Source organism: Pseudophryne corroboree, chromosome 12 (genome assembly GCF_028390025.1).
Source record: "Pseudophryne corroboree isolate aPseCor3 chromosome 12, aPseCor3.hap2, whole genome shotgun sequence".
In the NCBI taxonomy this organism is placed as follows: domain Eukaryota; kingdom Metazoa; phylum Chordata; class Amphibia; order Anura; family Myobatrachidae; genus Pseudophryne; species Pseudophryne corroboree.
Window position 1 is genome coordinate 59829739 of NC_086455.1, and position 22404 is coordinate 59852142.

The window sequence follows — 22404 nt, forward strand, 5'->3', positions numbered from 1 at the left end:
AGCGGCTGTGTAAGGGGCGCGGAGGCGGAGTAGCACTCGGCAGCATGTACAGAAGCCAGAGGACGCGGGGCTTCATTGCGGTAGGACTCGCAAAGGAAGCCCAGCGTGCAGAGGACCCGGAGCTAGAAGGAGCTCCGGGGCACTGGCGGTAGAAGGCGCCCTCGCTGTCTAGGTAGAGCAAGTAGCGAGGTGATAATTTTTAATCAGTGGCGGCCATCTTAAGGCGTGCAGGAGAGCGGGCAGTGAGTTAAGTGAGAGCGGTGGAGCCACCATATTAAAGCTCACTGATTCTCTGAGGTACATTGATATGTTTATTTCTCCCAAAGTATGTTGATGACAGGTCCTGCGGTGGGGAGCAGCAGTATCTTCTACAAATCCTGAGACAAGTTAACAATTGAGTGGGGTTTGTAAACCTCTGGCTGGTACAAAGAAATAATTTATTTTTTGTGCGTCTCTTTCAAGCTCCGTTTTATATTTTCCAGCTGAGCAAATCGATACAATCGGTCATCTCTGTTTCATTGCTCCCCATAACCGCTACAGTCTGTCTCAATCTATTCTAATAGGGTGACAGGACTGCTGTGTAAGGTGTCTGTACGTATACCATTATCATGGCATCTAAAGCACCAACCAAGATCTCTAAGATTTTTTGTGTGTTCTAAATAGGAGAGAATTCCTAATTAGACTCACACCACCTACACAGAGAGAGAAACCTGTGCGCAAATCTGCAAAGTGAACCCTTCCCGTTCTGCATGAAGAGTCCAAGAAGGAAGAGGGTCTCTTGGTACATGACGACGACAGAGAGTCGATTGAACAGGTATTTGATATTACCCCTCAAGAGGAGGAGACTGAGGTTAAGGGTTTAGAACCCATTATTGAGGCAGTAACACAGGTCCTTAACTTCAAGGAAGAAGAGGTTAAGGAAACTGAAGTTTTCGATCTGTTTGAGTCTCAAAAGCCACAATCAGCAGTGTTTCCCATACCTAAGACACTCCAGAACCAGATGGGTAAAGCTTGGAAACAACCTGATAAGCAGTTTCACTTGTCCAAGAAATTTGCGGTAAATTATCCGTTGCCTAAGGAGGTTATGACAAAATGGGAGGTTCCAGCCAATGTGGATGCGTCCTTGGCTAGATTGTCAAAAAAGACTACTTTGCCTATACCAAATTTGACTATATTAAAGGATGCTTCGGACCGCAAGTTGGACACTGCACTTAAATCCATCTTTGTGGCGGCAGGAGCATCACTCAGACTGATGTTGGTAAGTGCCTGGGTTAATAAGGCTATTGTTTCTCTAGCATCCATAAGGGATATTGGGAGAAACTAGTACGATGTGTTATAGGCAGGGTCCAAATGAGCCAGTGCACTTTAAATTTCTTCAACTGGGTGTGCTGGCTACTCCCCTTTATGCCCCCTGCCACGGGCAGTATAGAAAAAAGTGCCCTCAGGAGAGGATGCACATCTCTGCAGCTCCATAGAGTTTTCTTCAATTTAATTTTAAACTTTTATTATTTTCGGTATGCTGTCTGGGCAACAGCATACCTGCGCCGTGGGAGTTAGGGGGGGAGCGGCCACCGGCCTTACGAGATGCAGAGCCGCTTCCTCGCTGCAGGACCACCGTCCTAAGGGGTTGTTGTTCAGCGGGGCACGACGCCTTGGCTGCCACAGCCGCAGCACGCCGCACACCCCTAACGCTGCCTGAAGGTGACATTGGTGGTGAGTACAAACCGGGGCTAGGGGGGGTCCCCCGGTTCAAAGTGCGGCTGACCACAGGTGCGGCGTACAGGATCCTCATGGGGGTGGGGGGTCCCACTAAGATCCCCCGTGTAGAACTGGCACAAAAGGGCTTGAGCACTTATGTGATGTTTTAAGCTGTAAAGGAGACTTTGCCAGTATAAATATTCATTATAGCTCTGATGCCATTAGAGGGGGCGGAGCTAACTCAGAGCGGAACCTGGGGCGTTTTGGCGCCATCCTCTGCTAACAGCAGTCATCTACAGCACACACAGTGCTTCCTGCCTCACAAGACACGCTGGAAAACTGGTACAGGGTGTAGTAAAGGGGGAGAGCCGCTTGTGTACACTATCCTGATCCTCTGTAGGACATAAATTGTTAGTGTTTGTTTAGAAAGCTGCACAGCCTGTGTGCCAGTGTCCTCTTATCTGTGTCTCCTCTCATATACAGTAGGGCAGGCTTGCATTATAACTGTCTGTCTGTGTATGTTATTGTGCTTACTGTGAAATATTGGTAAACACAAGCTGTGCAGTGTATGTCACACCAGATTCCCTCCATTATCCAATGATTCTGTTTCCTGTGAACAATGCAGTCAATATTCACAAATCAGTGAAGGTGCTGGGGGAGAGGTTGCAGAGCCCCACTGGTTAGGGTCTGTTAAGACTATGATGTCAGATATGTCTTCCCAGATCACTGCTAATGTGTAGAAGACTCGGCTACTACAACAAGGTGTTGCAGATTTAGCTGTTAGGGCAGATGCACAGCCCGTCCCTCTCTTATGCAGGGCCACAGAAGCGTGGTTTACCTGCTCTGCTTTCAGATGATGATATTCAAGATGATGGGTATGACCTGGATCCCATTAGTGGGGATCCCGGTTCTGCTCAGGATATTGTACCCCTCACTTTGGCTATAAGGGATGTGTTAAAGCTCCCTCTAGAGGATGCTGCATCACAGCAGTCGTTTTTCTTTGTACAAAACAAGCCCAATGTCACTTTCCCTGATTCTCCAGAGTTAGATGACTTATTCCAACAGCCTGGTAAAATCCAGACAAAAAATTCCCAAGTATCCAAAACGTTTTTGCGCACTTTCCCATTTGCTCCTGAAGGTAGAAAAGTTTGGGAGGAACCCCCCTGGGGTGGATGTCTCAGTCTCTCGCCTGTCTAAGAAGGCGATGCTACCTGTCCATGGGCTCCTATACTATGAAGGATCCTTGGGATTGAAATATAGACTACCCTAAAATCTATATACACTACAGCCGGCCTTTCACAAAGACCGGTCGGGAGGGCCTCTCTGGGAACATGCCCTTCGTTAATATGGTAACTCTCCTGAAGCACATTCAGGACACTACCCGTGTCCTCTGTTATTCCCTCAAGGAGATGGGAACATTAATGCTTTAACGTCTGCCATGGCGGTGTTGGTGTGCAGGGCCTTGTGGTTGCGTCAGTGGATTGCGGATGCAGAATCCAAACATAATGTGGATTCCCTCCCCTCTTCTGGGGAATGGCTTTTTGGGGTTGAACTGGATGCATCGAGGTGCGAGCCCGACTGCGTCACTTCAGCCGCGTCTGGGAGACCTCATGCCAGGCTGCCTGGGCCAGGGAGCTCGTTTCTCAAGGCTACAAGCTGGAGCTTGACAGTACTCCCCCCCCCCCCCCCCCCCCCCCCCCCCCCCCCCTCTCCCCAACGGTTTTTCAGAATGGAGGAAATGCAGCTTACGTTGCAACAGGCTTATCAGAAGGTTGGTCCAGTCCCACGTCATTGTTCCTATACCATTACCGCAACGCAGCAAGGGGTTTTACTCAGACCTGTTTGTGGTGCTGAACGGTTCGGTCAGACCCATTCTGAATCTGAAATCCTTATTTGAGGGTGTTCAGGTTTAAAATGGAATCCCTGCAAGCAGAGATTACGGGCCTGGAAGAACAGAAATTGATGGTCTTCTTGGATATAAAGGACGTCTATCTCCATATTCCAATTTGGCCTCCTCATCGGGCGTACCCTGCGGTTTACCCTGCTGGACGATCACTTCCAATTCTAGGCACTGCCCTTCAGCCTGTCAACAGCCCTGAGGGTATTCACGAAAGTTATGGCGGAAATTATGCTTAAACTCCAGGTCCAGGGGATCAGTGTGGTCCCTTATCTGGACGATCTTCTGATAAAGGCAAGATCCAGGGAGCTTTTGTTGCTCCATATCGACCGCACCATCCGTCTTCTGTCCGACCATGGGTGGAGCCTCAACTTACAGAAGTCCCACCTGGAGCCAACTCAGAGGCTCCTGTTCCTGGGGATGTTGCTGGATACTGTGGCCCAGAAGGTGTTTCTACCAGAGGACAAGGCGAAAACACTTCAAGAGATGATCCGCAAGGTGCTCCGACCTACTCGAGTGTCCGTACACCTCTGCATAAGGTTGTTGGGAAAGATGGTTGCCTCATATGTCGACCTAATGCCCATGTCAACCTTCAGTAGTTGACCTAAGTTGGGTCGAACCAACGACCCATACCCGCCAGAAGAATGTTTCCCGAGCAAGTGGTACGGATCGCATCTCCAGATGCACCGGATGATTCAGCTGTTACCTCAGGCCAGTATATTTCCCTCCTCTGGTGGCTACAGTCCTCCAATCTCCTGGAGGGCAGGAGTTTCGGGATTCAGGATTGGACCCTCCTCACGACGGATGTGAGTCTGAGAGGATGGGGAGCTGTCAACCAAGGGGCGCAGTTCCAGGGCAGGTGGTCAGCCCATGAAAGCCTCCTTCCAATCAACTTTCTGGATCGTCGGGCGATCTACAATGCTCTACTTCAAGCCTGTCCTCTACTCAAGAATCATGCGATCCAGGTACAGTTGGACAATGCCACAGTGGTGGCATATATCAATCGACAAGGAGGGACAAAAAGCAGAGCCTGCATGTGAGAAGTCTCAAAGATACTCCTCTGGGCAGAAAGAATTGCAAAAGCCATGTCAGCAATCTTCATTCCGGGTGTGGACAACTGGGAGGCGGAGTTCCTGAGTCGTCATGATCTCCACACCATCTGGTGTTCCGGCAGATCATCGACCGGTGGGGTTGCTCACAAATGGACATGGCTTCTCGTCTCAACAAGAAACTTTCCTGGTAATCTTCGCGGACAAGGGACCCTGAGGCGAGGGCAGTGGATGCACTGGTGTTGCCTTGGCCGTACTGGCTGGTCTACCTATTTCCTCCGATCCCTTTGCTCCCAAGAGTGCTAAAGCGAATCAGGAATCAAGGTGTCCAGACAATTCTAATTGCCCCAGATTGGACTCGGAGGGCATGGTACGCGGATCTTCTGGACATGTCCATCAAAGACCCTTGGCCTCTACCACTCAGAAGAGATCTTCTTCAACAAGGACCGTTCGTCTAGCCGGACTTACGGCGACTTTGTTTGACGGCATGGCGTTTGAGCGGAACATCCTGGCTCACAAGGGCCTTTCCAAGAGGATTATTGCAACCGTGGTTCAGGCCAGGAAACCTGACGTCAAAACACTATCATCATATCTGGAGGAGATATGTCTCTTGGTGCGAGGAACGCACGTATCCGCTTGCAGAGTTTCACTTGGGACGTTTCCTGCAGGCTGATATGGATAAGGGCTTACGTCTGGGTTCCATTAAGGTCCAGATATCAGCTCTCTCCATTTTCTTTCAGGAGAAATTGGCGCTGTTGCCAGAAGTTGACCTTCTTGCAAGGGGTACTCGACATACAACCTCCCTTTTGTGACGCCTACGGCATCCCTGGGCATCTAGAGTCCTCCTGGTTTGAACCTCTGACGGTAGAAGATGAGTACCTCACGTGGAAGACTGTGATGTTACGGACACTGGTTTCTGCTCGATGTGTTCCAGAATTGGGGGCCTTATCGTGTAAAAGTCCGTACTTGGTCTTTTACGAGGACAGAGCGGAGCACTGGACTAGACAACAGTTCCTGCCGAAGGTTGCCTCCGCGTTTCATGTGAATCAACGTATTGTGGTCCCGTCCGGTTCTGACGCTTCTGCTCCTCCAGAGACTTTAGATGCTGTGCGTGCCTTGAAGATATATGTCAAGCATACAGCTCGGGTCAGAAAGACTGATTCCTTGCTTGTGCTCTATGATGCGCAGAAGAAGGGTTGCCCTGCTTCAAAGCAGTTCATTGCTCGTTGGATTAGGCTTACTATCAAACAGGCTTATGTGTCGGCAGCCTTGCCTGTTCCTCGGTCTCTAAATGCCCACTCTACTAGATCAGTGGGCTCTTCCTGGGCGGCTGCCCCTGGAGTCTCGGCCTTGCAACTATGCCAAGCTGCTACCTAGTGGGGGGAAGAACACTTTTTTTTGTGAGGTTCTACAAATTTGATACCCTGGCCAATCAGGATACCCAGTTTGGGCAGGCAGTGCTGCAGCAGTCTCCACACGTTCCCGCCCGTTCTGGAAGCTTTGGGACGTCCCCATCGTACTAGTTTCCCCCAATATCCCTTATGGATGCTAGAGAAATAGGATTTTAATACCTACCGGTAAATCCTTTACTCGTAGTCCATAAGGAATATTGGGCGCCCGCTTCAGTGCATGGACTTTTCTGCAGGTTTTTGTTCTATAGTTACCTGTTCAGCTACTGTTGTTACTAGCCGTTGCTGGTTGTTGTATGTTAGTGATGTGCTGGTGTGTAAATCTCACCACCCTTTCTGTTCCTTCTCCATATATGTCCTTTCTCCTTCGGGCACGTTTTTACCTATAACTGCCTGTGGAAGGGCGCATAGAGGGTAAGAGCCAGCACACCCAGTCGAAGAAATTTGAAAGTTCACTGGCTCCTTTGGACCCCATCTATACCCCATCGTACTAGTTTCCCCCAATATCCCTTATGGACTACGAGAAAAGGATATACCGCTAGGTATTAAAATCCTATTTGCGTGGGCTAATCGGATAGTTCACGCAGCAGCCGAAGATAACCAGGAGGAGATATCCCGTTTAGCGGGGCATATACGCGAGTCAGTCACTTACCTTTGCCAGGCTGCAAAGGATGCTAGCAGAATAGAGTCGCGTATTTCGATTTCTGCTAGACGAATACTCTGGCTCAGAGACTGGCAAGTGGATTCGGACTAAAAGAAGGCAGTCGAAGCCATTCCTCTTGTCGGTTAGACATTGTTTGGTCCTGAATTGGACAACAAATGGATTTCACATGCCATGGCTGGAAAATCGACTTTCCTGCCTATGGTATATCAGAGATCTGCGCCGGCTACAAGGCAGAGTTATTCTGGTCCAGCTTTTACTTCATTTAGGACACAGTCCTTTCATGCTAAAGGTAGAGGTTTTGGAGGACAATCTCGTAGAAGCAGAGGCCGTTCCGAGTCGACAGCTCAAAAGCAGAAATATAAAGCAACAGACAAGACCGTGGCATGACGGTCTCCCAGCTCATCTTGGTTCTCCCAAGTTGGGCGTCCAGTTGACAAGGTTTCAGGAAGCCTGAGCCGAAACCTCTCCAGAAGTCTGGGTCAACAGTATAGTCTTCCAGGGTTACAAGGTAGATTTTCTAATCTGTCCCCACAGTCAGTTCCTTACTATGGGTCTACCTCGGTGCCTTCAAAAGGCAAGGGCATTAGAGAGAGCAATCCAAAAGTTGCTTCTACAAGAGGTAATTGTTACGGTACCACAGAAGGGAATTTATTTGTGGTATTCAAACCAGATGGTTGTCAGACAAATTCTAAATTTAAAAGTGTTAAATCAATTCATAACAATTTAATGGTTCAAGATGGAATCGATACAGTCTGTCATTGCAGGTTTCGAACAACAGGAATTCCTAGTGTCAATGGACATAAAGGATGCATACCTTCGTATTCCGATTTGGACTCCGTATCAGGCATATCTGAGGTTTGCTGTTGAGAAAAGCCGCTACCAATTCAGAGCGCTACCGTTCGGCCTGTCATCAGCTCCAAGGATTCTCACAAAGATCATGGCGGTCATGGTAATGGTATTGAGGTCTAAGGGGATCACAATAATACCTTTATTTTAATTTCCACCTTATCAAGGCTCCGTCTCCGGAATTCTTGATTCGAGACACACTGATCACGTATCAGGTCCTGACTCAACGCGGTTGGATTGTGAACTTCAAAAAATCCAACTTACTACCAACCCAAAGAATCCAATTCTTGGGTTTCATCCTAGACACGATACGGTTCTCCCAGAGGACAAGATTCAAGACATCAGACACATGGTTCGCCAAGTTTTACAAAATCAGACTGTGTTTCTACACCTTTGTATACGACTTCTAGAGAAGATGGTAGCATCTTTCAAAGCTATTGAATTCGGCAGGCTTCACTCAGGACCTATCCAGATGAACCTGATCGCAAGGGACAGGCATGCATCTGTCTTCACAAGAAGATTAGTTTGTCACCTCAGGCCAGAATTGCACTCATCTGGGGGCCACAAGATCCTGTCTGCGGGAAAACTGTTTGTAATCTGGGATTGGATCATGTTGACAATGGATGCAAGTCTCAGAGGTTGGGATGCGGTACTGGGAAACCATCCGTTCCAGGGAAGGTGGTCATAGTACAAGAGTTGTCTACTGGTAGATGTACTGGAATTACGAGCTATCTACAATGCACTTCTGCAGCCTAGTACAAGGACGACACGTAAAGGTCCAATCGGACGATGTGACGGCAGCGGCGTATGTAAACCGACAAGGAGGAACAAAAAGCTGCTTGGCATTAAGAGGCAACAAGGATTCTGTCGTGGACAGAGAGGCACAACCTCATTGTGTTGGCGGTCTTTATTCCAGGAGTGGACAACTGGCGACTGAGGTAGTAGTCTACCGTCCAAGACACATGCACCCAGGAGAGTGGAGCCTACACCCTCAAGTCTTTGATGCCGTAGTACGAAGATGGGGGTTACCACAAGTAGGTCTAATAGCTTCTCAACAAAATCGACAACTTCCAAGATATGTGGCCAGAACTCGGGACCCAGCGGCAGAGGCAAGTAGACGCGCTGGCGATTCCCTGGTTATACGACTTGGTATACATATTTCCACCGTTTCCTCTTTTACCAAAGGTGTTGAAGAAGATGCAACAGGAAGCAGTGTGGGTGATTCTGATAGCACCGGACTGGCTTTGCAGTAGTTTGTACTCTGATCTGAGGAGCCTACTTGCGGAAGAGCCTTGGTGGTTACCGCAGAGGGAAAATCTGTTATCGCAGGGTCCATTTCTACATCCATACCTAAACCACATACATTTGATGCCGTGGTTCTTGAGACCAAGATTCTGAAGGAACAGGTTATTCTGAAATGTGCTATCCCTACCAAGTTGGCAGCTAGAAAGCCGGTTACTGCTGCACACTATTACAGAATCTGAAAGAAATACATGGATTGCTGCCTAGAAGTTGGAACCCCAGACAAAATCGCCTTACCAGATTGTTGCATTTTCTACAAGCGGGTTTGGACGGAGGTTTGAGGTTGGGGTCCTTGAAAATCTAGGTCTTGGCCCTTTCAAAAAAATTTACCAACAACGTCTGGCGTCCTTACAGGAAGTACAGACAATTCTACAGGGAGTGGGACCTAAACCTGGTGTTGGATTATTATTATTTATTTATTTTTATTTTTTTAGAGCTGACCTCTACGAGCTTTTGGAAGATGCAGATCTGAAATGTGTCCTGGAAGACTGTCTTGCTCCTTGCATTGGCTTCGGCAAGGAAAGTATCGAAATTGGGAGCCCTATCCTGAAAATACCCTTTTCTTGTTTTCCATGAGGATAGAGCGGAACTCCTTACTAGAGCTGAGTTCTTACCTAAGGTGGTTTCGGGTTTTCACATAAACCAACCAATTGTGGTCTCATCCTTTCAGGTGTCAGAGGGAGACTGTTCCTTGAATGTGGTCAGGGCATTAAGGGTTTATGTATAGGCTACAAGTCCCTTTGGGAAGTCTAGATGTTTTTGTGCTGTATAATGGACCCAAGAGGGGTTGGCCAGCTACAAAAGAAACCTTGTCCAGATGGGTGAGACTCTCCATCAGACAATTGTATGTCTCTAATGGTAAGACAGTTCCGTTTCAGGTGGGTGCTCATACCACCAGGTCGGTAGGAGCCTCTTGGGCGGCTGCCAGAGGAGCTTCTGGCCAACATTGTAGAGCAGCAATGTGGTCATCCGCACACACGTTCACGCGCTTCTACAAGTTTGATACTTTTGCCGTTAAAGAATCCAAGTTTGACCGTTTGGTTCTGCAGGCTTCGCAAAGCACTCCCGCCCATGGGAGTATCTTTGGGACGTCCCCAGCTGTTTTACTCTCGAGAGTCCCCTAATGGATGACAGAGGATTTTGGTACTTACCGATGAATCTAATTCTCTGAATCCACTCGGGGACACTGGATGCCTGCCTCGGTGCTGCCAGCCTGCGCGTTTATAGTTATTTTGGCTCAAGATAGTTTAGAACAAAGTTTGATAGTTTCTTGGTTGATGGTTAACATTATGGTATGGTTGGTTCCTTCCCGAATGTTTTTCTCTACGATCCCTCTTCTCTCTGCCAATTTTTCAAACTGGAAGTACTGGGGGCGTGTAGGGGTAGGAGCCAGCTGTGCACTTTTGTGTTTTTACATTGCGCAACCTCCGGTCTCCATTCTTCGCACCCCAGCTGTTTTGACTCTTCAGTGTCCCCGAGTGGATTCAGAGAAATAGATTTATCGGTAAGTACAGATTGAGTATCCCATATCCAAATATTCCGAAATACGGACTTTTTTGAGTGAGATAGTTTCTGATGGCTCAATATACACAAACTTAGTTTAATACACAGTTATTAATAATATTGTATTAAATTACCTTCAGGCTGTGTATACAAGGTGTATATGAAACATAAATGAATTGTGTGAATGTGTACACACTTTGTTTAATGCACAAAGTTATAAAAAAATATTGGCTAAAATTACCTTCAGGCTGTGTGTATAAGGTGTATATGTAACATAAATACATTCTGTGCTTAGATTTAGGTCCCATCACCATGATATCTCATTATGGTATCTAATTATTCCAAAATACGGAAAAATCCGATATCCAAAATACCTCTGGTCCCAAGTATTTTGGATAAGGGATACTCAACCTGTACCAAAATTCTCCTCCTTCCTTTGTGTTTTTTTTTTTTTTTTTTTTTTTAAATTCCTCCTTATCTTCTTTCATGTGTTGGATATCTCTAATGTTGTTTATCCCTCCAGAATCTTCCGCAAGCTGTAATTGAGAATGTTGGAGGCAAGATATTTACATTTGGGTCATACAGATTGGGTGTCCACACAAAAGGTATATCTTTGTGATATTTGCAGTTAAACTATAAATAAAGGCTGGTTTCTAGTGTCTGTAATTTGTGCTGAATAACTAGATCCTTACCCAGCATCCTTCCACTTTCCTTCTTTCTATTAATATATAAACTATAAAAATCTTTTTTCTTTTTCCTTATATTTTATATTCACCTGCTCCTGGAGACTTGTGTTCGGCTTTGTCTGTGTGTTTAATCTCCTATTTAATTTTTAGAGCTGTCAATAAGTCAGCCATCTCTGTCTAATTTATCTCACGGCATTCTGTCACTGCTCTCCAACATAGACTCCTCAGTTTGTTTACTTTCTTACACGTTACTCTTACAGAGTACATTTCATCTGTCTAACCCTAAAAGGGTAACCTTAAAGTGTATCTAGGCCTACACCTGTTGGAAGTCAGCCCTTTCAGTTGCTGAACCAATATTTGAGAGTGCTGCCCCTCCTATTAAAGATTAAATGATATGCGGGTAATTGTAGTACAAATTTCGGTGAGTTTTACCGCTGGTAATGCCTTGAAGACTCCTTTGCGACCTCCAGTGACCTTGAAAATACTGGTTTCAAACCCATTTTCACTCTCAATTGAACTTGGATGTTTGACACCAATAACTAATGCTGCATTCAGATCGCAAATGCCGGATCCTACTCGGTAAGAGAAACGTGTACTTACCGGGTGGGATCCGGCATTTGCGCTCCGTTGCTGGCTTTCCGACCCGGCAATATACCGGGTCTGTTGCCATAGCAGCGGAGGGCGCAGCAGGGGTGGGGGTGGAGGCGGCGTCGGGAGATGAGCTCAGCTCCTGCGCCGCCTATGCTGTGAATGGGAGCCGTGTCGCATCGGAGCGGCTCCCATTCACACTGCGCCTGACCCGGTAATCAACCCGGTAATGACCCTTCTTTTTTACCGGGTTGAATTACCGGGTCAGGCGACCCGCTAATTCACCAAAGGACCTTTCACATCGCACACGGACCCGTTTTGACACGGCAATATGCCGTGTCGATACCGGGTTTTTAGTGCGATGTGAAAGGGGTATAAGAGTACACACAGAGATTGGTTTACCTTGCATAATAGTTCCATCCACACTCTTACCTTTGTTGGAAGGTTTATGTATGAGAAGGCTTTTATTCCATTAACCTCTGTACATCTTTGTAGGTTGGTCTGAGTTTAGGCCGCCATTGAATGCTACAAGTATGCAGTCACCATTTGACACCTGGGAGTGACTAGATAAAAAGTGCATGGAAAATGGCATTGTCTATGTTAATATACTACCTCCATGCTGTAGTAATTTGTTTTTATGTACATCTGTATCATGTAGGTGCGGATATTGATGCCTTGTGTGTGGCTCCAAGACACGTTGACAGAAGTGACTTTTTTTCATCGTTTTATGACAAATTGAAACTTCAAGACAAAGTGAAAGACTTGCGTGTAAGTGTCATCTGTGCGCTCAGTTCCCAGGACCAGTACTTTCACTTACATTAAGTATTTTGCTATGCTAACTATGTCTCCAGTTGTTGAACTACAGCTCCCATTATTTCAGACCTGCGGGTCGCATAGGGACATTATAAGAAGAAGAAAAAATTGCCCTTAGTGTAAATGACCAGGCTGCCATGTGCCCTTTGTTATACTAAGATCTTTAAATGTTATATGGTTCTTACCCATTGTTATAGTAAACCAGACCTCACAATTATTAGTCTTTGCTGTAACCTGTTGAATGGCTTTACTTATAAGTGCTTTTGCTTTTCTCCTTTTTTCAGTCTGTGGAAGAAGCGTTTGTACCTGTGATTAAGCTTTGCTTTGATGGGATAGAGGTAACAAATATTACTAAGGTTTACTTTTGACCATATGTTTTACAGGTTTTGGGATATTTTTTAACAAACGTGACTTGTTTACTTTTCCATTCTATTCGGAAATGAGGGCTGTAGGCTGGGAGGGAGCCAGACTGTGGCGACTATAGGACAGGAGCTGTCCTACAGCATGTTTTGAGGGTGTTGCAATTTCAGGGTGGTTTTCAGTATGCCGTCGGCTGGGATCCCGGCGACCAGCATACAGACAGCTGGGCGAGCGCTAATGAGCCCCTTGCGGGCTCGCTATGCTTGCCACGATGCGGGCACGGTGGCGCGTGCCACGCTATTCATTCTCCCACCGGGGGGGGGGGGATGCCATCCCCCCCCGGTGGGAGAATGAATAGCGTGGCACGCGCCACCGTGCCCGCATCGTGGCAAGCATAGCGAGCCCGCAAGGGGCTCATTAGCGCTCGCCCAGCTGTCTGTATGCCGGCGGTCGGGATCCTGACGCCGGTATGCTGGCCCCCAGGATCCCGCTCACCGGCCACTCATAGTACACCCGGAATTTCATGCAGAGTGTTGTCCTTAACTATTTTGAAGAATTTGTAAATTTAAATGTTATAGTCATCCCTGGACCTCTACTACCATAGCCATGCAGGGCTTCAGAAAGAAGCAATGCTGGTGGTGCATAGGGTCTATGCTGTAAAACATTCCCATACAGTGGTCATGTTTATTCCTACGCACACGCACTGCCATGTCTGTTGAAAGACAGGAACCCATGTGGACTTGACTAAATGAGCGTAAGCTTGCATAGCTGATTTAGTGAACATGGGAATAGCTTTGGGAGGACAGTGCATTTCTTCATATAGACATGAGACTGAAGGAAGCAAAGAGAGGTGACATGGGATATGACAATGGGTGACATGGGAGATGACAATGGAGCATTTTAGGTGTAAACTACTCTAAATGTAAAGTTTAATAGTCCCTTAATGAACTTTGTATTGGGATGGTATACCCTGCCCAGGTGTATGTATTTTGCTCCACGATGATGAGGCTTTCAAAGTTGTTCTGGTTGAGGCCTGACTTTTACTCCTGTCTCCAAATTCTTTTCCAGATTGATATTTTATTTGCTAGACTTGCACTTCAGACAATTCCCGAGGACTTGGACCTGAGAGATGATAGCCTGCTGAAGAATTTAGACATAAGATGCATACGGAGTCTTAATGGTAAACACACTATCTTGGATGAAAGTAACACTTGCTGAAAACATCAGCACATCAGCCAGTGCTCTAACTTTCATTCTGCTGTAGGTTAGGCAGGCCTGCATGTAAGCTAGTGGCAGCTGGCCTGTGTGATCCCTTACAGAACCTTTTTTTTTCTCACGCATTGTAATAAGACATTTACAGCTAAATAATCTGGTTATTGTACGATTCTATAATGTTCCATAAGAGGCAACAAGCGGTAATTGCTGAATTGACTGTAGGGCAAATAAACTCATTTGCTGAAGTCTGTTTCAAAGAAACAATATAGAATTTATTACAGAAGTCATTTCATAATGGTCGCTATATTGCTTAGTCACGAAGGCACAGCCATCCTTTGCTTATTCGATAGAACAAGCACGTCACGTGCATATGTTTGTATCTGAAATTCTAAAGGCTGAGCTACGTGACACACACTATTCAGCTGCTGGAGTCAACTCCATGCATTGGCAAATGCTGGTCATGATGGGAAAAATAGCCTAGTCACCAGAAGCAGTGGCATTATTGCTTATGTCATGGCTTGACAAATTTTTGGAAGATCCAGGAGCAAGACCATCATCCACTTCATCATTGTTTCCAAACTTGTGTCCACCGCACGTGCACCTCAACCTCCCCACATGCCATTAGATCACCACACATCTCCTCAATGGTCATCAGATTCTGCCATATGTCCATACCTTCCCCCATGAATAGGTGGCCATATACTACTTACATGTCAGCTGGGATGGGCCATTCTTATTAAGACAGTGGTAAATTGCAAGCTGGGACATGGTAAGGGTTGCATTCCTCAAGCCAAGCATAGTCTTTCATCCCTGGGTCCAGTACCTTGCCAGCATCTCCTGTTCCATCTTCCGGTTGTTCTTCGCTTTAAGGAAGTATTTCTAGAGCCAGGGTGTAATTGAATTATGGGATTTCCTCTGCATTTGAACTGCTTGGTCTGACTTCCAGATTGTAGACTTCGTATCTGAATTTTATCATATTCCCAGCCTGTCGCGATGTGTTCACATGCAGCAGCAAGATAAGAAAGGACACATCGTTAGGAATGTAGAATATTTTGATGACTCTCTCTTACTTGGACAGTCTCTCAATCAAGGCAGTCTCTCTGATTCTGCTTGAAGCTCATTACCGAGAGACCAAATCAATTGCTGTGCTGGATTACTAGCTACTTGAAATCCATTTTGGTCCCTAACCAGAAACCTGTCTATCTGCATTTTCTGCTTGTCAGAGAATGTTTCTTTACCAGAAAAGATAGACCTGTTACACAGATTCATAGTAAGGAGTCTGGTTCTCGGATGGACAGTAGTTCATTTATGTGTTAAAGCCCTTGAGAAGATGGTCTCGACATTTGAATCCAAACAGTTTGCAAGGTTCCATTCCAGGTGGAACTGCTGTCGAAATTAGGAATTGTACCTTCAAAACTCAGTGATCATGTCTGATAGCTGAGGGGCATTTACATCAGCGGGGGCTGTTTTTTTAACACATGCAATTGGGCAGTTGTGATGGATGCCATCGCTCAGGGCTTGGGGGGCTGTTGCCATTCATTGCCAGTTTTAGGGACGTGGTCCCCAACGTAAGCAATGCTTCAGAACAGTGTCCTAGAATCAAGTTGGTTGTGGTAAATACTCTATTTCAGGGGCATTTTATGTTGGGGAAACCACATAATACAGTCAGATAATGCAATGACACGGTCATGCATCAGCAGTTGGCTAGGCACAAAGAACTCCCTTCCACTGAAGGAAACCATCCGGTTCATGTGTTTATATCGGCTGAGTCCATTCCAGAGATGGAGCATTGCTAATTGCCCTAGCAGCATTCCATTTAGTGGTTTCTCAACCCAGATCTTTTCCAACAAATTGTGGAGAGATGAATTCAGGCAAATTTCACCCTGGATGAACCACACTCTGGAGAAATTCTGCTCCAGGACCAGGGACTCCTAGATTTTCCGTGCCAGTGCTGTGACTATCCCCTGCTATTTTTATCTGATTTCTGTGACTTATTACAATGCTCTTGCTCGAACTCAAAAAGGTAAAAGGTCAGGGAGTCCATGTGCTTTTAGCGGCACCAGACTAGCCAAGACGGTTTGTGGTACATTGACATTCTCAGGATGTAGAAGTTGAATCCGTGATTCTTAAATAAAAGATTTCCTACAGGGTGGTTGAGAACATGCTTAGAGGTAGAAATCTGATATAAGGCAAATTATCATTGGGTCTAGGTGTATGTTTTGTGCAGGAAGAGGAAGTTTCTAATACCTCTTTCAGACCGCTATCTCCAACCTAGACAGCAATCGCAATGTCCTTATTTAACCCATGTTCAACCCTACTCGTTGTCAGAACCTGGGTTATTGATAGCGGTGAACGTGCTGCAACCCGGGTTGCGGCACAATCTGAAAGGGGCTAGTTAAAAAAAAAAAAAAAAAAAAAAAAAAATCCGGTATTTCAACTCTGGTAACGAGCAGGGTTGAACATGGGTTAAATAAGGACATTGCGATTGCTGTCTAGGTTGGAGACAGTCAGTGATAGAAGCCTCTCTTCACTCATTGTATGATGTAAAAGCACTGAAGATCTATGTCGGTAGGACACTACAGTTTAGGAAAACCAATATTCCAGTTCTTTGCATACAACAAAACAGACAATATCTTGATGAATCACTTTGGTGCAGATGAAATCTGGATAAGGATGGGGATTGGTTACTATGGGCTTTTATTACTTTCATTATCTTTGATAAATATGGGGTTTTGAAGCCTATTTTAACTTTATGGTATTGTTTGAACAAGTGCGATTTAACCTGTTTCTCCTCCATTATGTTTTTGATGGGTAAGTTGTGGACATACAAATTGTAATGGGTGCAGGATTTCCTGTGTGTTGTTAACTCCTAGGTTGAGTGCCCGGAGCAATTCAGTTATTTCCTGCGGTCAGCACTGCAGCGAACAATAAGCCATAGATTCCAAGTTAAGTGCCCAGAGCTGTGAAGTTATCGCATGCAGTAAGTCCTGAGGGACACGTAATGTGGATTTCTTTCGCACCCTTATAAGGTCCAAGCTGAAATCCGCATTAAGGGGGTAATTCAGATCTGAGCACATCTACGGTCAGTTACTCTGACATGCGGGGGGATGCCCAGCACAGGGCTAGTCTGCCCCGCATGTCAGGGTCCCCCTTCCCCGCAAGGGTGTGATAGCATTGCACGGTGGCAATGCTTTTGCACCCGCTGAGTAGCTGCCAGCCTACGCAGCCTAGCTGCAGCGATTCAGTCTGCATTACCCTCTAAGTGCAGCCTCTGGGTTTATTGCAGGGAGTGATTGAATAGCTCTGGGCTCTTATCCCAGGAGCTACAATCCCGTGGCAAATCTTCTGGCTGATTGAATTCCCCCAGAGTTAATAAATTCCAGTGTAGTGCACTGTGAGGGAGATCACATGTACACCTTTATTTGTGCCTGGTCTGCCACGCTGTGTTAGGACAATTTTGTGCACAATAAGTCTAATTCAGCATGGATTGCAAAAACAAAATCTTTCTCTAATGAAAACCATGTTGCACTGCAGGTGGGGCAGTTGTAACATGTGCAGAGAGAGTTAGATTTGGGTAAGCGTTATTTCTTTTTCATCCACTAGGGGTCACTGGAGTACTCTTGGGATATGGGCGGCGTAGCAGAACAAAGGCACTGAATATTTAAATTTAGAACTCTCCACCCCTCCATATCCCTAGAGTACCTCAGTGTACGAACCCAGTGTTTTTTCTGTGCTCAAAGCACTAACATCGGCTTGTGGGATTCCCACACTTGGATGGAAGATTTATTAATTTTTCATTTTGATTTTTTTTTTTTATTTAATTTTACACTTAGCACATCCCTTCCCAGTTTCTGGAAAAACATGGGTCCGGGATGGTGCCGCTGCAAGGCAGCGCATGGCGTGTCGGTCCTCACAAAGAGCACCCTCACAGCCACAGGCAGCCCACTGTCTCCTGCAACAGCTGGACGGAGCTTACAGAAAGAAGCCTCGTCACAGCCAGGAAGAAATGATCAAAGAGCTGGACGGAGCTTACATAAAGAAGCCCCGTCACAGCCAGCAAGAAGTTATCAAAGACGAGCTGGACGGAGCTTACAGAAGAAGCCCCGTCACAGCCAGGAACAAGCTGGACGGAGCTTACAGAAAGAAGCCCCGTCGCAGCCAGGAACAAGATGACTTGAAAGCTGGACGGAGCTTACACAGAGAAGCCCCGTCGCAGCCTTGAATAGGAGGAAGGTAAGCTGGGGAACGGGGCGGTCAGCGCAGGCTGCCGCCCCGCTAGGTGGGTCACAGTGAATGCCGCTTCCACGCACCGCCCGCCACAGCGCCCAGCCGCTACGTCTGAGACTCGCTCCAGACGGCAGCGCTACGTCCGCCCGTCCCAGCCGCTCCGTCCGGCCGACAACATCCACCCGCAGACGCTCACTAACAGCGTTAACAGGGTGACAACCGGGCCGCTGCTCCGTCCGACCGCCCAGCACCGCAGATGCCAGCCTCCCTGCAAGTCTTCCCGGCTGTTCCTGAGAAGACACAGTGTTACAGGGGGGAAGGGGGGCGGTGGAATCGGGCGACTCACTGCTGAAAGGGTATGTAAAATACATATATAAACAGCAGTTATATATGCAGCCAGAGGTGACAGTAAATAATGCAGACATGTATTATAACCTGTCCTGTGATATCAGAATATTAATGATTATCATGTATAATAGGCTATTGAGCCTATATATATTAATATCTGTGATGATCACTGTATAATAGGTTATTGAGCCTATATTAATGTATGTGATTATCACTGTATAATAGGCTATTGAGCCTATATATTAATATCTGTAATTATCAAATAGGCTATTGAGCCTATATATTAATATCTGTAACTATCAAATAGGCCAGGCCTGGCCAACCTGTGGCTCTCCAGATGTAGTGAAACTACACATCCCAGCATGCCCTGCCACAGTTTTAGCATTCCCTAATAGCAAAACTGTGGCAAGGCATGATGGGACTTGTAGTTTTACAACAGCTGGAGAGCCACAGGTTGGCCAGGCCTGCAATAGGCTATTGAGCCTATATTAATGCTGTATAATAGCCTATTGAGCATATATATATTAATGTCTGTAATTATCATAGGCTATTGAGCCTATATATATATATATATATATATATATATATATATATATATATATATATATATATATATATATATATATATATATATATATATATTCATAGAGCATGTGTTGTACCCGTACTGTGATTATACTGTATAAGAGGCTATATTAACACTGAACAATTGTAACTTGTTCAGGTGATTATCACAGTCAGCATGGCAAAGGGGCCATTTTAACATGCTTCCTGTTGTTTTTCCAGTTTGTAATTCTGGAACATTCCTGCCCTACATCTCTAAGCCACCAGAGGCGCAGGGGTGTTAGTGGGAATTTGGTTCGGGTTTCACATGCCCATGTGAATTGCTTTTCACATAAAGAATACTCTGGTTTCTCTTCAGATCGAATAAAGCTTTCGCTTTTTACTACAGATTTCCGTTGAGAGAAACAACCATGAGTTTCATATAAATATGCTTTTCAGCAATAAAATATATATATGATAATAACTTCAATAAGTCGTGCAAGTGTCTGTCCGTTGACTATTGTGGTGTCTGTCTGCATAGCGAGTAAGGCTCTAGCGCAGACTAAAAAATTGCATTGGCAATTCAAATTAAAAGAGCGGTAACGGAGTCTCGGAAGTTACTCCACCAGCACTAACGAAGGACAGTCTTTCCAAAGGGCCAATTTCCCTTTGGGTACCAGGGTGTTTATTTAACTGGTCTTATAATTTAATGCACGATTCTATGTCAAATCTCACACCGATAACTACGAGTGAGAAGGGTACATTAGTCCAGCACTCAGATAGTGCGGCCCAGTGAGTCAATGTCTACGTTTTTACAGAGACTAAGTAGACTCTTACCACTATTTAATCGTTTCCAAAATGACGCGATCCGCCATTGGTAAATGCGTCTGGGTCAAACATTATAAAGACCCAAGATACATTTGGGTCACTAGACTATGTATGGAAACAATAAACTGTTAAAAGAAGCTGCAGAGTATATCTGTAAAGCTTCTGCTAACGCCGGTTACTTCGATTCTCACTTTTCATCGTCGCTAGTTTAAGCGCGACAAGGCCAGAGCTTGTTTGGTCCTAAATTTGATATTCAGCCATTACCGCATCCAGTATCAAAACGGAAATACTTGTGCCGGCGTTTAATCCCTTTAGACTTCAGTTTTTTCAAGGCGGTGGTACAAAACAGTCACGCCTTGTAACGACAGGACGCTACAGTCAGCAAGCCAGTGGCTTGATGACCTCTTAGGCCATCTCCATTTTCCAATGTGGAAGCGCGTCTTTACACGTTACATTTGCGGGGTTTCCAGACATCAACTCATGGATGTCTCAGCTATTTACAGATTAAAGGATAAGACTGCCTCTGTCGAACGGTTTGGCAGGTTGCCATTTAGTCTCTGCTAGTTTTCAGCTGTCTTTATAACCAGGCAGTAGTACACCAACAGAGTCAGGGTTACTTATTCCCCTCTGTTTGGGGTAACAAAACCAGACAGCTCCGTCGCAGTCTCAATCAGCAAGTCACTTAATGCAGTTTGAAAATGGATTTTCTGCGGTTAGTATTTGCATATTGGAGCCACAAAATTGCATAATTTCACTTGATCTTCACAATGCGTATTTACCCATTCCGGTTTGGTCATCACAGGTTCTAGCGTTTGCAAAACGCCACAACCATTAACCATTTCAGGTCTACCATTTGGCTTCTTGTCAACGCCTCGGGTATTTACCAAAGTGATGTTGGTGATGATGGCTCATCTCAGAGACCTGCCAGTGACAATCGTTCCATACTTAGAATGTCTGCTCATAAGAACTCTGTCTCAACAAAGTTCCTTTAACTTGCGCTACTAATGTATACTGCGGTGGCAGATCAAGTTCAAAAATAATCGCATCTAATTCCGTCTAAACGACGTCAATTCCTAGGTAAGATTATAAATACGGTAAATCGAAGACATTTACCTACTACACCAGCAAGAACAAATGTACATCTAGTAATTAGTGCAAAACACGCACACTAGCGGTACATTGCTGTATTCGCCTGTTAAGAATAATGATGTGTTTCAAAGCGATTTAGTTCGCCGGCCTTCACTCGCGTTTCCCACAGAGGGGCGAGGGTGTATATAATCTGGACGAGAGTCTCAGAGGTTCAGGAGTTGTAGTTAAAAAAGATCAGCGACAGAGGTTCTGAAACGGATCACGACAGATTGCTGTCGATAAATGTCCTGGAACTCCGTGCATTTTACAATGCACTACATGCTTCGCTTTCAGTCTGACCAACAGTCAGACAACGCAACGGGAGTTGCATACACAACAACCAGGGAGAACCAAGAAGCCGCATGGCAATGCGGCAGGTAACTCGAATCCTCAATTGCCCAGAACACCATTATGTGATAATGTCAACGGGGTTCATTCCGTGAGTGGACATCTGTTAGACAGATGATCTCACCCGTCAGGATTTAGATCCTGAAAACTGGACATTAAATCCAGAGGTGTTTCATATGTGAGTCCACAGAAGGGGGTTACCCTCAGGTATACATGATGGCATCTCGCCACAATTACAAAAGCTCAGTATGTGTACAAAACAACAGATCACAAGGGCAGTGGCGGTGGAGTCTCTCACATTCGTGTGGTCATTCAGCATCGTGTATCTGGCTCCACCATTTTCCGCTGCTCTCTCCGTTGCCAAAACGGATCATAAGACAGTTCGTCACAGTCATACTAGTGATATCTCATGGGTTTCGGAGAGCTTGCTTCTCGAATCTCCAAGGAATACTTGCACACGATCTTGGCCCGCTCATAATACGTCCAGCCTGTTACAACAGGGAACGTTCTTTTACCCATAGTTACCTATGTACCTATTACCTATGTACCGCAGCTGCGGTTGACGGGGTGAGGGTTCAGACCGCCCTCTTAAGAAAAGAAATAGGGCATTACAGTATTATACCAACCATGTTACGAGCTAGTAAGCCGCTTAAGGCAGCTCATTATTACAAAATTTGGTGTGCTTACATAGGTGGTAAAGCTCGGAAGTTTCCGACATCCTTCAAGTTACCCGTATTCTGTTAAACGGGGTGGGATGGGAAACTGCGTTTATCTGCACTGAGGGTGCAGGTATCTGTGTGGTCAACTTATTTTCAAAGACGTTTGACTCTATTGCGTCTGTACACACCTTTCTACAAGGTGTCATCAAAGTGCAGCCTCCATTTATCCCACCTACAGCGCCAGGTGACTTGAGGTTGGGTTCAGATTTCTTACAGTTTTCATATTTTGAACC

General features: G+C 45.8%; 1 protein-coding gene and 1 non-coding gene across 2 annotated transcripts in view; both read left to right on the forward strand.

Annotated features, from left to right (window-relative positions):
• The window catches only part of PAPOLA (poly(A) polymerase alpha), a 146284-nt gene that overhangs the window by 61933 nt on the left and 61947 nt on the right, over positions 1-22404 (forward strand). Inside the window, exons 4-7 of the mRNA XM_063947539.1 lie at positions 10892-10973; positions 12301-12410; positions 12740-12793; positions 13884-13995. Of these exons, the coding sequence (XP_063803609.1) occupies positions 10892-10973; positions 12301-12410; positions 12740-12793; positions 13884-13995 (358 nt within the window). The remainder of the gene's footprint in view (positions 1-10891; positions 10974-12300; positions 12411-12739; positions 12794-13883; positions 13996-22404) is intronic.
• Positions 19508-19628, forward strand: LOC134981606 (U5 spliceosomal RNA). The gene has a single exon (XR_010190725.1). It is a non-coding gene; the product is annotated as a U5 spliceosomal RNA (small nuclear RNA).